The following is a 16,591-nucleotide window of genomic DNA, read 5'->3' as shown; positions in this document are numbered from 1 at the left end:
TCTGGGTTGTGGCCCAAGAATCTGCCTTTCTAAAGTCCAGGTGCTTCTTGCTAGCCGAGGAACCACACTTGGAGGTCACTAATTTGGGGGTGGGATCCCACACTGAGCCGCGATGTTCTACATCTGGGCCACTCATGTTCCTGGACTGGGCCTTCCACAGCCTGATTCATGAGATGTTCACAGCTGGTTTTTTGCTGATTTTAAAATGTTGCCGTGACTTTCAGATAGAATAGCTAAGCTGTGTGTTCCCAGGGAGGCCGGTCAGCATAGCCCCTCAGTGAGGCCAGGGCTGGGACTGGGGATGTGGTGGGGACGGTGGGGGGCAGCGCTCCTTGCAGCCTGAGGGCTCTGGCCAGCAGGGCTGTGGCAGCTGGCTCTGCATATGGTTAGGGCATTCACAGACTTGCCCCAGACCTATGGAATCAGGACTCTGGGGAGGGGCCAACATCTCCTTCAACAAGCATCCCCAGGTGGCTCTGCCAGCTTTGAGAACACTGGTCTGCAGGTTGCCCGCAACAGTACCCACGATTGGAGCTGGGGGCCCCTGCTTTTGAGATTGAACGTGGACCACGCATGAGACCCCTGAACGTGGGCCATGTATGAGATGGTACTTATTCCAGGTGCCTAAGAAAGGACAGGCCCTCTAAATTCTCTAAGTTGCATCAGTTGAGTTTTTGTGACAGGGAAGTGAAAAAAGTCAGATTTTTGCGAAAGTGTGTTGCCCAGACATCATTTCTTGTGAAAGTCCCTTAGTACCATCTGGTGGTAGGTTTTGGTAAGACGGCATGTAATATGGGAAGGACACGATTTCTTTTTCCTTTTTGAAATGACCTTGGACCCAAAGGAGTGTGGGGGCCTAAGAGGACTGAGGCAGGAAGTCACCCCTCCAGATGGGACTCACGTGAGGCATAGCTCAGGATCCCTGAGGACCGTGTGTGCAAAGGTAGGCCCCACAACTGTGCTAGAACACTTGTCTTTCACTCAGATGTTTCTGGCGAACCCCACGTGAGGTCCAGGAACACCAAGCAGAGCTTGGCTGGGCTTCTGCCTGCAGCCAAGTGGGGAGATGAATATCAGCTGGTCGATCCAAATGGTCCAGGCAGAAATGCCCAGTCACCTGGCTCACAGTGAAGTTCAGGCTGCTTCGAGGCCCACAGCTGCCCCCGCCTCTGCCCCCTGTATCAGCTCGACTCTGTTCTCAAAGTGACCCGGGGCTGTCAGTAGGCAGCTCTCTTCCCCTCTCCTCTCCTGACCACCCCTGTAGACCTGGTGCTCGCCTCTCTGCTTCTCACGCCTCTTTCTGCAAGTCCCTCTGCTTCTGCAGCACCCAGGACTGGCCTTACCTCCTCCTGGAGCCTTCCATGATGCCCCGCCCTCCCCCCCCCAGCACCTTGGGCCTCTCCGTGGGTTCTGTGACACTCTGTCCTTGACCCTGTGACCAAGCTTGACTGTGCCTCCAGGAAGGAGGGTCTCTTTCACCTATGGTCAGTCTGGTGCTAGACGGCGTCTGAAGCCCACACGGAAGTCAGTCCCCTCAGAGACATCATCTCGTTAGCCCCCTTTGAGCTGCCGAAAGGGGGGCTTTTATTGTTTTTTTCTGAGCACCCCTCCTTCTGATGGAGGAGGTTTGAATTATTGAGCTTTAACACGTGGCTGCTCTGGGCACAGCTCTTTCCTGTTCACGTGGGAGAAAGGTGAGCTTTGATGACAGCGTGTCCAGCTCTCATGTTCTCCTACTGCCCAGCTGACTCTGGAGTTGATGGACACCAGCCACCCTGGTCTGTGACCTGCAGGCTTTGTTCTCAGGACCACTCCATGGAAATGGAGAGTCTTACGTGGGGATTCACCGACTCTTGGATGGCTGCTTGTCTCTGAGATTCAGGTCTGGAGGGGTCCTTTGAATCCCTTCATGGAAGCCTTTCCTGGAGCGTGTGGATGCCGGTATGGTTAAGAGGCTGTGCCTTGGTGTTTGATGTCCTAGGAGACTGTTTGAATGGAGATAGTTTTATATACTTTTTAAAATGTATTTATTTTTAATTGAAGGATAATTACTTTACAGTATGATGTTGGTTTCTGCCAAACGTCAACATGAATCAGCCATAGGTGCACATATGTCCCCTCCCTCTTGAACCTCCCTCCCACCTCCTACCCCATCCCATCCCTCTAGGTTGTCACAGAGTGCTGGTTTGAGCTCTGACGTGAAGTGAAGTCGCTCAGTCGCGTCTGACTCTTTGGGACCCCATGGACTGTAGCCTACACCAGGCTCCTCCATCCATGGGATTTTCCAGGCAAGAGTACTGGAGTGGGTTGCTATTTTGAGTCACACAGCAAATTCTGGTGATCTACTTTACATACGGTAATGTATATGTTTCCATGCTACTCTCTCCCTCTTCTTCCCTGCCCCTTGACCACAAGTCTGTTCTCTATGTCTGCATCTCCATTGCTGCCCTGCAAAGAGGTTCATCAGTACCATCTTTCTAGATTCCATATATATGCATTAATATATGATGTTTGTTTTCTCTTTCTGACTGACTTCACCCTGTATAATAGGCTCTAGGTTCATCTACCTCATTAGAACTGACTCAAATGCATTCCTTTTTATGGCTGAGTAATATTCCATTGTATATATGTACCACAGCTTCTTTATCCATTCACCTGATGATGGACATCTAGATAGTTTCCTGAATGCAGGCAGTTTTAAATGAGGAACGAAACCTGGCCAAACTCTCTTGGTTTATTTTGAAATAATTTTAGACTTCTCTGATGCTGTAAAAATAGCTCAGAGTTTTCCCATACTCTTCATTCAGTTCCCCCAAAGTCAACATCCAAATAGCAAAGCACCAAGGTTGAAACCAGGACATTGGTGAACAGATCAGACTGGTAAGGGACTTGTGTGAAATCTCACCGGTTACCCTGTTCACAGGTTGCCTGATCTTGGGTCCTGCCTGCATTCAGGTGTCCTGTCTCCTCAGCCTCCTCCAGTCTGGGACAGTTCCTGCCCATCTCTGCTTCTCATGACCTTATCTGTACATAGTGAAGGGTCGGGCTCTCAGGAATAATCACCCTCTATGTTGTCCAGTGTGGTCATTAAGCTGCATGTGTCAGGCATCCTGTGATGCACATACGTGAGGATATGCCGGAACCTGCCCGCAAACGAACTGGTCGAGAATGCAATTACCAGAGTACCTAGGAAAAGTAAGACTCAGAAAAGATGGGGTTGAGAGGGACGGAGTCTACTTGCGTCTGACTCCGCCGACTTTATTGAAGAATACCACGCCTATATATACGCTAACAGGAGTTACTAAGAATAGATCGAGGGTTTGTATACGTGCAGAGCTACAGATGTTTTAAATTCCCACACTCAAGATCAGTAAAGCATTAATTACCCTAGCGCCCAACATGATTAAGATCAATAGAACATTAGATAGAAAACAGGCTTCATCAATAGAACATTATCTAGATGGAAAACAGGTTTCGAGCATGATGAGTTTATCAGCACCAGAAAAACAGGCAAAAGGTCACCGGTGTGTTTTTTCCCTGAAGGAGACAAATGCCAGTCTATACTTTAACAAGAAGGGGTGGCAGGACAAAGAGAGACCCTTTGTTCTCTCTTAGGGCCGTAAGGGGCCTGTACGTTCAGGCCGGCTCCCTGCAAGGATAGATTCAGACTCTTGCTTAATTCCCCATGACTCAAAGAGTGTGGCCCAGAGACCAGAGCCACAGCCATGGGCATTGTCGGGGAGCCACTTAGAAACCCGGCCCCTCCGGTCCCACTGGAGCTGCTGAGTCAGAATCTGAGCAAAACTGTATCCTTGGGTGGTTCATATGCATGTTGAAGTTTGACAAGCGCTCTTCCAGATGAAGTAGGTTTCAGTCTACATATTTTATTTTGCTTTTGAGGACTGGCCACGCCTGTTCGATCTTTTCTCCGTGGGAAAGCGAGCTTGTACTGAACTTGTAAATAAGTAAGCAGCTTGTGGCTGCTTGTGGGTTGTCACAGCTCTTAAAGTGAAGATGAGGAATCTCTGTTCATTTTCCTACCTTAATTTTGACTTGTCCTGCTTTAATATATAAATAGCATTTCTCTGAAGTTATTTTACATAAGTGCCAGCGCACACACACACACGTATTTTAGCTATCAAAACATATATGTAACTCTACTGGTCAGAAATCAGGAGAAAATTGAAGTGCCGTAGTGATTGAATAAGATCAAGGAAATTCCCTCCCCCCTTTAATTATTGATAGCATCTCATCTATTTAGTCCATGTTCTTCTTTTTACTACTTTTTCATGCTAACTCAGTAAAGTATGAAGAATGTACCCTGAGTTGTATATGTTAGTCCAGGAAGTAGTTTTTATTTTCTGAGTTTCTCATCTTCCTACTGCCTTGGGTCGAGGCTCCACTAAAGGCTGATTTCCGGGGATGCTGATACAAGCATCAAGGGATGCTTCTGTGGCTTAAAGATTCTCTGCTGACAGAGAAACAAACCAACAAGACAAATACAACTGGGTACACTGTCTGGATTCTCCACTGCTGTGTCTGTGTCTGAAGGGAGACGGTGGCGGGGTTTCCTCCTGACTGTGACTCTGCCCGCAGACCGCGGCCCTGGAACAAGCCATCAGAGACGCCCACGAGTGTTATGATGATGAGATTCAGCTCTACAATGAGCAGATCGACACCCTGCGGAAGGAGATTGAAGAGGCGGAGAGGAGCCTGGAGAGGTCATCCTATGACTGCCGGCAGCTGGTGGTCGCCCAGCAGACCCTGAGGAACGAGTTGGACCGGTATCATCGCATCATCGAGAATGAAGGCAACAGGTGCGGTTGGGGTGGGCAGAGCCCATGGGCACAGAGCCACTTACTTGTTCCACGTTTTTCCATGTGCCAGTTCCAGGCTGTAGGGAATGTGGCTGGAAAGTGAAAGTGTTAGTTGCTCAGTCGTGTCTGACTCTTTGTGACCCCTTGGACTGTAGCCTGCCAGGTTCCTCTGTCCAGGGGATTCTCCAGGCAAGGATACTGGAGTGGGTAGCCATTCTGTTTTCCAAGGGATCTTCCCGACCCATTGCAGGCAGATTGTTTACCATCTGAGCCACCAGAAGGAGACCCCCAAATCCAGGACCTCATGGGGCTGGAATGCCAGTGGGGGAGGCAGAGGATGAATGGGTTTGCAACAGAGATGTGGACTCTGGCTTGAGTGATGGTGGGGGGAGGGGATGGGTGATGAAGATGACCATGGGAGCGTTTGGGTGTCAAGGTGTCTTTCGGCTCCACAGGTCTTTGGGGACAGGAATGTCTTAGCTGAAAGGATGACTAGGTGTGGTTATTGAGATGTTGCAGGTGAGATGCCTGAACAGTACCTGGAACTGGACCAGTGCTCAGAGCAGTTGATGTTATTACTGCTGCTGCCATGGTGGCTCTGAGCACCTGGCCAGTCAGTACTGTGGCTGCCAGCAGGCTGTCTGGTCTCCTCCACACAATGGATTGGGACATGAACTCTGCTGGCAAGTGTCTCTGTCTCTGTCTCAGCCTCATTCACATCTACACCTGCATCAGTTACTCTCCGTTTCCTCCATGTTCATCTATGTGACCGTGTCTGCACCTACACGTGTACTTATGCCCACATCTGTGTCTACAGCATCTGTAAGTGTACATCTACACTACACCTACATTCTCTACATCATCTGTAGCTACGCCCACATCACCTAACCTACATCTGTATCATCTACACCTACACCTGTCTCTACATCACCTACACCTACATCATCTGTATCTACACCTGAGACCTACTCTGCCATCTACGTCTGTCTGGATCATCTACATGTACATCTACCCCACATCTGCATTTTCTGTGCCTGCATCATCTTCAACACTTCTATTTACGCTGATGCATGCATCACCTACACTTACACCGGCACTTACCTCTACATCATCTACATCTGCATCTCTACCTCCACCCACATCTACATCATCTGTCAGTCAGTCAGTTCAGTTCAGTCGCTCAGTTGTGTCCAACTCTTTGCGACCCTATGAATTGCAGCACGCCAGGCCTCCCTGTCCATCACCAGATCATCTGTATCCACGCCTATATCACTTAAATTCGTATCTACATACACCTGTATCTACATTATCTATGGGTACACGTATATCTTTATCACCTAAGCCTGCACCTCATCTCCACATAAAGTATCTGAATCTCCATTGTCTTTATGCATGTACATGCATAAAGTGTCTACATCTCCATTGTCTTTATGTACATGCATAAACTGTCTATACCTCCATGGTTTTCTTTCCTTTTTTTTTCACTTTACAATATTGTATTGGTTTTGCCATACATTGACATGAATCCACTACAGGTGTACATGTGTTCCCCATCCTGAACCCCCCCCCCCCCATCCCATCCCTCCCCAGTGCACCAGGCCCGAGCACTCTGTATCATGCATCAAACCTGGACTGGCAATTTGTTTCACATATGATAATTTACATGTTTCAATGCCATTCTCCCAAATCATCCCACCCTCGCCCACTCCCACAGAGTCCAAAAGACTGCTCTATACATCTGTGTCTCTTTTGCTGTCTCGCATACAGGGTTATCGTTACCATCTTTCTAAATTCCATATATATGCGTTAGTATACTGTATTGGTGTTTTTCTTTCTGGCTTACTTCACTCTGTATAATAGGCTTCAGTTTCATCCACTTCATTAGAACTGATTCAAATGTATTCTTTTTAATGGCTGAATAATATTCCATTGTGTATATGTACCACAGCTTTCTTATACATTCATCTGCTGATGGACATCTAGGTTGCTTCCATGTCCTGGCTATTATAAACTGCTGCAATGAACATTGGGGTACATGTGTCTCTTTCAATTCTGGTTTCCTTGGTGTGTATGCCCAGCAGTGGGATTGCTGGGTCATATGGCAGTTCTATTTCCAGTTTTTAAAGGAATCTCCACACTGTTCTCCATAGTGGCTATACTAGTTTGCATTCCCACCAACAGTGTAAGAGGGTTCCCTTTTCTCCACACCCTCTCCAGCATTTATTGCTTGTAGACTTTTGGATAGCAGCCATTCTGACTGGCGTGAAATGGTACCTCATTGTGGTTTTGATTTGCATTTCTCTGATAATGAGTGATGTTGAACATCTTTTCATGTGTTTGTTAGTCATCTGTATGTCTTCTTTGGAGAAATGTCTGTTTAGTTCTTTGGCCCACTTTTTGATTGGGTCTTTTATTTTTCTGGAATTGAGCTGCAGGAGGTGCTTGTATATTTTTGAGATTAATCCTTTGTCTGTTGCTTCGTTTGCTATTATTTTCTCCCATTCTGAAGGCTGTCCTTTCACCTTGCTTATAGTTTCCTTTGTTGTGCAAAAGCTTTTTATTTTAATTATTTGTTTATTTTTGCTTTTATTTCCAATATTCTGGGAGGTGGGTTATAGAGGATCCTGCTGTGGTTTATATCGGAGACTGTTTTGCCTATGTTTTCCTCTAGGAGTTTTATAGTTTCTGGTTTTATGTTTAGATCTTTAATCCATTTTGAGTTTATTTTTGTGTGTGGTGTTAGAAAGAGTTCTAGTTTCATTCTTTTATAAGCGGGTTGACCAGTTTCCCCAGCACCACTTGTTAAAGAGACTGTCTTTTCTCCATTGTATATTCTTGCCTCCTTTGTCAAAGATAAGGTGTCCATAGGTGCGTGGATTTATCTCTGGGCTTTCTGTTTTGTTCCATTGATCTATATTTCTGTCTTTGTGCCAGTACCATACTGTCTTTGATGACTGTGGCTTTGTAGTAGAACCTGAAGTCAGGCAGGTTGATTCCTCCAGTTCCATTCTTCTTTCTCGAGATTGCTTTGGCTATTCGAGGTTTTTTGTATTTCCATACAAATTGTGAAATTATTTGTTCTAGTTCTGTGAAAAATACCGTTGGTAGCTTGATAGGGATTGAATTGAATCTATAGATTGCTTTGAATAGTATACTCATTTTCACTATATTGATTCTTCCAATCCGTGAACATGGTATATTTCTCCATCTATTTGTGTCCTCTGATTTCTTTCACCAGTGTTTTATAGTTTTCTATATATAAGTCTTTTGTTTCTTTAGGTAGATATATTCCTAAGTATTTTATTCTTTTTGTTGCAATGGTGAATGTAATTGTTTCCTTAATTTCTCTTTCTGTTTTCTCATTGTTAGTGTATAGGAATGCAAGGGATTTCTGTGTGTTGATTTTATATCCTGCAACTTTACTATATTCATTGCTTAGCTCTAGTAATTTTCTGGTGGAGTCTTTAGGGTCTTCTATGTAGAGGATCAAGTCATCTGCAAACAGTGAGAGTTTTACTTCCTCTTTTCCAATCTGGATTCCTTTTATTTCTTTTTCTGCTCTGATTGCTCTGGCTGAAACTATGTTGAATAGTAGTGGTGAGAGTGGGCACTCTTGTCTTGTTCCTGACTTTAGGGAAAATGCTTTCAGTTTTTCACCATTGAGGATAATGTTTACTGTGGATTTGTCATATATAGCTTTCATTATGTTGAGGTATGTTCCTTTTATGCCTGCTTTCTGGAGGGTTTTTTACCATAAATGGATGTTGAATTTTGTCAAAGGCTTTCTCTGCATCTATTAAGATAATCATATGGTTTTTATTTTTCAATTTGTTAATGTGGTGTATTACTTTAATTGATTTGCAGATATTGAAGAATCCTTGCATCTCTGGGATAAAGTGCACTTGGTCATAATATAGATCTTTTTAATATGTTGTTGGATTCTGTTTGCTAGACATTTGTTAAGGATTTTTGCATCTATGTTCATCAGTGATATTGGCCTGTAGTTTTCTTTTTTTGTGACATATTTGTCAGGTTTTGGTATTAGGGTGATGTGGCCTCATAGAATGAGTTTGGAAGTTTACCTTCCTCTGCAATTTTCTGGAAGAGTTTGAGTAGGATAGGTGTTAGCTCTTCTCTAAATTTTTGGTAGAATTCAGCTGTGAAGCCATCTGGTCCTGGGCTTTTGTTTGCTGGAAGATTTCTGATTACAGTTTCAATTTCTGTGCTTGTGATGGGTCTATTAAGATTTTCTATTTCTTCCTAGTACAGTTTTGGAAAGTTTTACTTTTCTAAGAATTTGTCCATTTCTTCCAAGTTGTCCATTTTATTGGCATATAGTTGCTGATAGTAGTCTCTTGATCCTTTGTATTTCTGTGTTGTCTGTTGTAATCTCTCCATTTTTGTTTCTAATTTTGTTGATTTGATTTTTCTCCCTTTGTTTCTTGATGAGTCTGGCTAATGGTTTGTCTATTTTATTTATTTTCTTGAAGAACCAGCTTTTGGCTTTGTTGATTTTTGCTATGGTCTCTTTTGTTTCTTTTGCATTTATTTCTGCCCTAATTTTTAAGATTTCTTTCCTTCTACTAACCTTTATACCTCCATGGTTTTCATGTATGTGTATAAGCTGTCTACATCTCCATCATTTTTATGTACCTATATAAGCTGTATACATCTCCATCATTTTTATGTACATGTATAAACTGACTACATCTCCATTGTCTTTATGTACATGCATAAACTGTCTATACCTCCAACATTTTTATGTACATATATAAGCTGTCTACATCTCCATCATTTTTATGAACATGCATAATCTATCTACGTCTCTGTCATCTTTATGTACATGTATAACCTGTCTACATCTCTGTTGTTTTTATGTACATGCATAAACTGTATATACCTCTGTCGTCTTTATGTACATGTATAAACCATCAGCATCTGCATTGTCTTTATGTACACACACATCTACACTGGTGTCTCCATTATTCCTATCTGTACCCATGCCTACATATATGGCTGTATCCACCTGTGTACCTATAGCCCTAGATGTGTGGAGAATGGATTGAGGCCAGCCTCCCAGTGTAAGGACTCTGCTTCTCTATTAAGTGGAGATTCTTCAGTTCAGCCTAGCCCGCCAGGCTTCTCTGTCCATGGGATTCTCCTGGCAGGGATACTGGAGTGGCTTCCACTGCCTTCTCCAGGGGATCTTTCCACCAACCCAGGGATTTAACTTATATCTCCTGTGGCTCCTGTGTTGGCAGGAGGGTTCTTTACCACTGAGGCACCTGGGAAGCCCTCTCTTATTTTAAAAAGCCCCCCAAACAAAGAACTCCTGTTCAGCAGAGAAGTGGCATATTTAGATTATCAGCAATTTCTACCTTACCATTTTTTATGTGTGTTTCACAGTTTATGATTGACCTTCCCATCATCATGCAATGTGTGAGTGTGTTTGGGGGGGTTTAGACTGAGGTAAAAGAGAAACACCTGGGTGTCCCCCCAGGGACACTGCTGTCCTCTCTCTGGTGCTCTGTCTTGACATATGAGTGCTGTAATGTGTCACAGGAAAAGGAAGATTTTCTTTTGTTTTCTCTAGTTCCGGTCAATGTGTTGTGCTGAACTCAATTATATTTATGTCACAGTGAATGCTTCATGCACACATATACAAAATATCTTGAACTGGTATTTAAATGTCTTTGTGAAAAGTTTTGGTTTGGAGGCAGGACTTCATCAAAAGGTAACTGGGTACCTCTTTTGTGTGTTTATATAGAACTCTTAATTTTGATATAATTTCATGCTGATAGAAGTGTTGCAGGCCCAGAGCAAGGAAATTATGAATCCTCTTAGATTCACTAGCTATTTACATTTTGTCTCAATTGCTTTTATCTTCCTGCTCTCTCTGGTTATAGAAACTATTCTTTAAAAAACAAGTTGGAGAATCATATCCTGGTTGCCATAAATAATTGATCCTGGGCTGGCCATTCTCTTATTTTAGGGGTGGTGTGCATGCTCAGTCGTGTCTGACTCTTTGTGATCTTAAGGTCTATAGCCCACCAGGCTCACCTGTCCATGAAATTCTCCAGGCAGGAATACTGGAGTGGGTAGCCATTGCCTCCTGCAGGGGATCTTTCCCACCCAGGGATCAAACTTATGTCTCCTGCAGCTCCTGTATTGCCAGGTGGATTCTTTACCACTGAGCCACCTGGGAAACCATCTCTTATTTAAAAAAAAAACAAACCCAAAACACAGAGAACTCCTGTTCAACAGAAAAGGGGCATATTTAGATTATCAGTCATTTCTACCTTACCATTTTTTATGTGTGTTTCACAGTTTATGACTTGACCTTCCCATCATCATACAATGTGTGAGTACATTCATGGTTCTTGAGCTGTTGGATCTAGAGGAAGCCTTATTCATTTTTGCTGGACACTAGAGCCTCCCTCTTACCCCCCAACCCCATTCTGTTTGGCTTGATGACTTAACGATGGTGACCTCCCTCTTTCTGGTTCTTCCTGCCAGGCTGAGCTCTGCCTTCATTGAGACTCCAATCACCCTGTACACTGCGAGCCATGGGGCCTCCCTCAGCCCTCGGCATGGTGGGAAAGGTGAGTCCCCAACTCTGGCTTGTTCTATTTTCTGTCCTAGGAAAATGGAAAAAATCAAGCGACTTTGTCCCTGAATGCAACATTCATGCTCCTTTCTGATCCAGCTGGAAATTCAGTGCTTTTATGTGGGGTCCCTCCTCGCCCTTGCTGATGTCCTCCCACTGGTGCTGAGTGACTGAGTCTAAAAGTTTACAAGGAGAAAGTCAGGCCATGCGAGAGGTCACCATCCATGAGCACGAGGCATTTAATTGGGGAGAAAATTGCAATTAACATTTACTTTGGCAAGAAGTAGATAATGAAATGTATCTATCCACCCTCCCCCTCCCCCAGTGAAATGAACTCTTTTAAGCAAAGGTGCTTAATCTAGCATCAGGAGCAGAGTAGATGCTCAACTTTTGTTCGTTTTCTCTTCCATTCAAAACTGAGCAGGAAGAGCTTGGTGGGCAGTGGAGCTTCTGCCTTCAACACTTGGTCCTTTGGGGATGGTTTCCTACACTTGTGAGATGTCCACTCATGGCTCAGTCTCCCCAGTCAGGACCGAACAGAACAGTGCCTGGAGGAAGGAAAGCCTGGCTTACAGTGCTGTCAAATCCCAGGGTCTCAGAAAGCTCAGAGGGCTTTGTGGAGATGGGAGAAGGGGCACGGGTCCCCAGACACCCAGGCTGGCTTCAGGGGCCTGTAGCTGTGCACAGGGTGCTGGGTTTGATGCTTTGCTGTTGCAATCTGGAAATTCTTCACAGTTTTGAACAGCAGGCCCTGAAATCCAGCAGCTGGTCCTGCAAGCACCCCCTTCTGCATACCTGCTCCTGGCCACCTGCTTTGACATGTCCCCCTTGCGTCCCTCCCCCATGGCTTCATGGCCTGCACCTGCCATGCCTGCTCACTCTGCTCTGTCATTGAGGGTCACCCCTATGGGATGCCCTGGCTCTGTGAACCCAAGTCCTCTGGTTAACAAAGGGAGGAGGGTGTCTGGAGAAGACTTTGGGGTGAAAAGTTAAAAAATCACTCTGTTAGTAAATCTCGAAAGCTTTTTGGATGTGTGTGTGTGTGTGTGTGCTAAGTCACTTCAGACGTGTCCGACTCTTTTGTGACAACATGGACTCTAGCCTGCCAGCCTCTTCTGTTCATGGGATTCTCCAGGCAAGATTACTGGAGTGGGTTGCCCTGCCCTCCTCCAGGGGAATCTTCTGACCGAGGGATCGAACTCGTGTCTCTTTGTCTCCTGCACTGGCAGACAGTTTTTTTTTTTTTTTTACCACTAGTGCCACCTGGAACTAAAAGCCCACCTTTTGGATGAGACATGGTGAAACTTTGTCCTTTCTGAAACTTTAAGTTTCTCCTCTTGGCTGGTCTGAAGCAGTGAATGTGGCCTCTGACCCAGGGGATTCCCATTCTGGGTTTAAGAGCATTGCTTCCTCTTGTTGCACAGGAGGAAGGGGATGGTGAGCAAGGAGTGGCGGTGTTTATCTGGCTTGGGGTGCAGGGGGGACAAGGGTGTGCCTGGAGGCTATTCCAAACCCAGCAGAGGAAGGCGGGGTGACTCTGAGTTGCTCCTTTGGGGAAGCCTGAGGTGACAGTGACTCTTTGGACTGGATTTCCTGGTCTGGTCTGGATCCCACTGTCCCCTGTGACCTCGAGGTGAGGGTGCTGGGGTGGGGCAGAGGCCCTGCTCCCACAGAGTGTTATTGCAGGAGAAACATGGATCTCAGTAAGTTGTACCCAGTGTGAAGGGAACTGTGGGGGCCTCCCCTCTGCTCTGCAAGCCCGGAGGGGCCAAGTGACTCATCCCAAATTCACACAGCAGCCGGCAGGGCTGGGTCCTCAGTGTGGGCCATGAATGCTTAGGACCCAGAGATTCTACCCTGTTGCCAACCAGCCAACCAGTAAACCCCACCCCAGTGCTAGGCATGTATTTTTCAACAAATACTTTTTCTTCCTCTTTCATTGGCCTTGACTCATTGCACCCACCTCCTTTTTTCTTTTTTCAAAGATCTCACCAGGGCTGTGCAGGACATAACTGCAGTGAAACCAAGACTCAAAGGCCTCCCCAAGAACCTTCCGAGGAAAAAGGAGATGGTAGCGAAAGACAGAGCAGATGAAATTCTGGAAGAGACACCGCTTAGAGGTCCAGGGGACATGAAGCCGGGGCAGGAGGTACTCAAAGAAGAGGGCGAGTCTAAGCTTGAACCTGGGGATGAAGAAGCAAGTCCTCCAACCCAGGACGGGGCTCCGGAGGATGTCCCAGATGGAGGCAAGATAAGCAAAGCCTTTGAGAAGCTAGGCAAGATGATCAAGGAGAAGGTGAAAGGCCCCAGAGAACCCGAGCCCCCTGCTGACCTGTACACCAAAGGGCGGTACGTGATGGTCTCTGGAGATGCCAGTTTCATAGATCCTGGCTTCTGTGTCTTCTCTGTCCCAGCCAAAGGGGGCGTGGTGGTTTCTAAGGGGGAAGACTCTGTGCATCCTGACAGCGGCGTGGAACCCTCTCCCCAGCAGCCTGAGCCCCCTCTGGAGGACGGACAGGGGCCTCCCCCGGAGAAAGAAGATGGTCTGAAGGATGAAGGGGGGCCCCCTGAGGGGAAAGAAGACGGTCTGAAGGATGAAGGGGGGTCCCCTGAGGGGAAAGAAGATGGTCTGAAGGATGAAGGGGGGCCCCCTGAGGGGAAAGAAGACGGTCTGAAGGATGAAGGAGAGCCCCCTGAGGGGAAAGAAGACGGTCTGAAGGAGGAAGAGGGGGCCCCTGAAGGGAAAGAAGATGGACGCCCTCCCACCCCGCACCCTGCAGACAAAGGGGATGAGAAAAACGCCAAAGAACTAAAGGGCCTCCAGGAGAAACAGGATGGCCAGAAGGAGGAGGAGGGGGCCAGAGGGCCCTGTCCCATGGTGGCACCTGGTCCAGAGGGGCCATCTACACCCCGGTCTCAAGGGCCTCAGGTCACTCTGGGTGGGCCCGAAGGGCATGGGGCTCAGAGCAGCAGCCGGCCGGCGAGAAGCCCTCCCAGGAAGCTGGCCTACGAGAAGGTGGAGGTGATGGAATCCATAGAGAAGTTTTCCACTGAGAGCATCCAGACGTACGAAGAGACTGCTGTCATTGTGGAGACCACGATTGAAAAGACGAAGGCAAACAAGAAGAAACTGGGAGAGAAGGGATCCTCTAGTGCCTGAGCTAACCGGGAGGAGGTGTCTCTGGGCCCCTGAGGACACATGCTTGGATATTTTAGAACAGAGGCTACAAGGGTGAGGATACAAGGTTCTTTGGATTAGACCATGGTTGGCCCATCTGGCTTGCCGATGAAGCCTTAATTAAAATGTTTTATTTGCTTGCACATCCTTTGTCTGATTAACAGGGGCCTTGGGCTTGCAGGTGGGCCAGCCTTGCTCAGGACAGGGGTGCCCTGCTAACAGCCACTGAGCTGAGCTCATTTAAGAAAGTAGACGAGCCCTTTGTCTTGGGGCATCGCGGGGCTCATTAGAGGGTCAGAGTCTGGATTTCACACCTGAAATGTGTCCGGTGATGGATCGGCTTGTTTTCACCGCGTTTCAGGCACAAGCACACGATTGCATGAGGGGTGCTTTGTTAGAAGTCAGGTGATTAAAGGTGTCTGTCTCAGTTTGGGTTCCCCAAGAAGCTGACCCTGCAGCAAGGATCTGATGTCATTTCTGGGGACGTGGTCCCAGGAAGCGCCAGGAGGGCAGGAGATGGAGGTGGAGGCAGCAGGGCATCAGAGAGGAGAGGTGCGTTGGCCACGTGGGCGGTTGGCACTAGGCCCCCATCCCCTGGGGCTCTGGGAGACGGGGTGGAACTCAGTCTTCAGTTACCCTGCCCAAGGGCGTGGGAGCTGGGTGTTGACCCACCAACCCCTGTCAGGCAGAATGGAGGGCCCAGGACAGCCCTCAACCGAGAATCGCAGGTGCAGGTAGGCTTTTGGACACCAGGCGTGGAGACGCATGGAAGCAATAGGGGTCACGGGCAAGAAGCAGGGTGCCAGGGCCGCCTGCACAGCACACGTGCCTTGTGTCCTTCTCGCGAGTCACTTAAGAGTTTCTCATTCAGAGATTGCACTCCTGGGCTGGGCCTCAAAATCAAAATCCAATGTCACCACGCAGTTCCTTGTTCAGCAGTTAATTCATGAACTCGCCTAACATTTCCTGAGGGGCTTCCCTGATGGCTCAGGCGGTAAAGAATCTGCCTGCAATTCAGGAGACATAGGAGAGGTGGGTTGGATCCCTGGGTTGGGAAGATCACATGGAGATGGAAATGGCAACCCACTCCAGTATTCTTGCCTGAGAAGTTCCATGGCCAGAGGAGCCTGCTGGGCTACAGTCCATGGGGCTGCAAAGAGTCAGACATGACTGAGCAGCTGAACACAGACGCATGTTTACTGAACATCCTCTGTGTGCAGGCAGAGTGCAGTGCTGGTAAGGGAGAGCTGACAAGTTTATTAGTGATCTCAGTTCCTGCCATATAATGTCCCATAATACACATGTGTGTATTCTCCTGTGCATACATGTGCACTCAGGGATCTGCAGTGTCACATCTTAGGAAACAGAAATTACTTGAAACCAGAATCTTACAAACATTTTTATGTTGCCTATAGGCATCTCTTTTTTTTTTCTACTAATGGTCCAAAAGTATTTTTTTTTGCTCAGCCAAAGAAGAAATGACCCCTTCTCCATGTAGATGCTCCAAAATACATTATGGACAGTGAATACATGTGCTGAAATGGGTTATTGCATCTCCCTCAACAAAGGTATCTGGCAAGACAACCGCACATCATTAGAGAAGATTACTAGTGTCATAAATTACATCCTCTCCCTCAGTACCTTCAAGACAGGACTAAGTGGAGGAGGGACTACCAACCTGGGGGAATCCTGCTGAGCCTCGTCTGGCCAAGGCCCCTCCCAGAAAGCTCCCACCCTCTGCTTAGGCCCCCCACCCCACACTGCTCAGATGCCCCCATCTGCCAGCCACCGTGAGGATGGGAGAACTGGAATGTTGACATAGCTCCTACCCAGGCCTGTCTCAGCCTCTGCACCAGCCTGTGGTGGCTTTGGCTTCCTGTGTGAGTATTCGGAAAGGTATAAATCTCTGCTGAAGGTGGGGGCTGACCCCGGGAGCAGGTGGCAGGGGAAGGTGTGCAGAAGGCACGGGTGGCTCCAGGAAGTGTAGAC

The 16,591-nt window shown here is 47.0% G+C and overlaps 1 protein-coding gene across 3 annotated transcripts in view; it reads left to right on the top strand.

Moving 5' to 3' along the window:
* BFSP1 (beaded filament structural protein 1) overlaps positions 1-14,745 on the top strand; it is a 65,337-nt gene extending 50,592 nt beyond the window's left edge. For all 3 annotated transcript variants that reach the window (XM_043479070.1, XM_043479069.1, XM_043479071.1), the window contains exons 6-8: positions 4,597-4,817; positions 11,334-11,419; positions 13,410-14,745. In XM_043479070.1, the coding sequence (XP_043335005.1) occupies positions 4,597-4,817; positions 11,334-11,419; positions 13,410-14,584 (1,482 nt within the window). In that variant the 3' untranslated portion in view covers positions 14,585-14,745. The remainder of the gene's footprint in view (positions 1-4,596; positions 4,818-11,333; positions 11,420-13,409) is intronic.
* The last annotated feature ends 1,846 nt before the right edge of the window (positions 14,746-16,591 follow it).

The sequence above is a fragment of the Cervus canadensis genome, chromosome 10 (assembly GCF_019320065.1).
Source record: "Cervus canadensis isolate Bull #8, Minnesota chromosome 10, ASM1932006v1, whole genome shotgun sequence".
NCBI classification, from domain to species: domain Eukaryota; kingdom Metazoa; phylum Chordata; class Mammalia; order Artiodactyla; family Cervidae; genus Cervus; species Cervus canadensis.
This window is presented reverse-complemented; position numbering and strand designations above follow the sequence as displayed.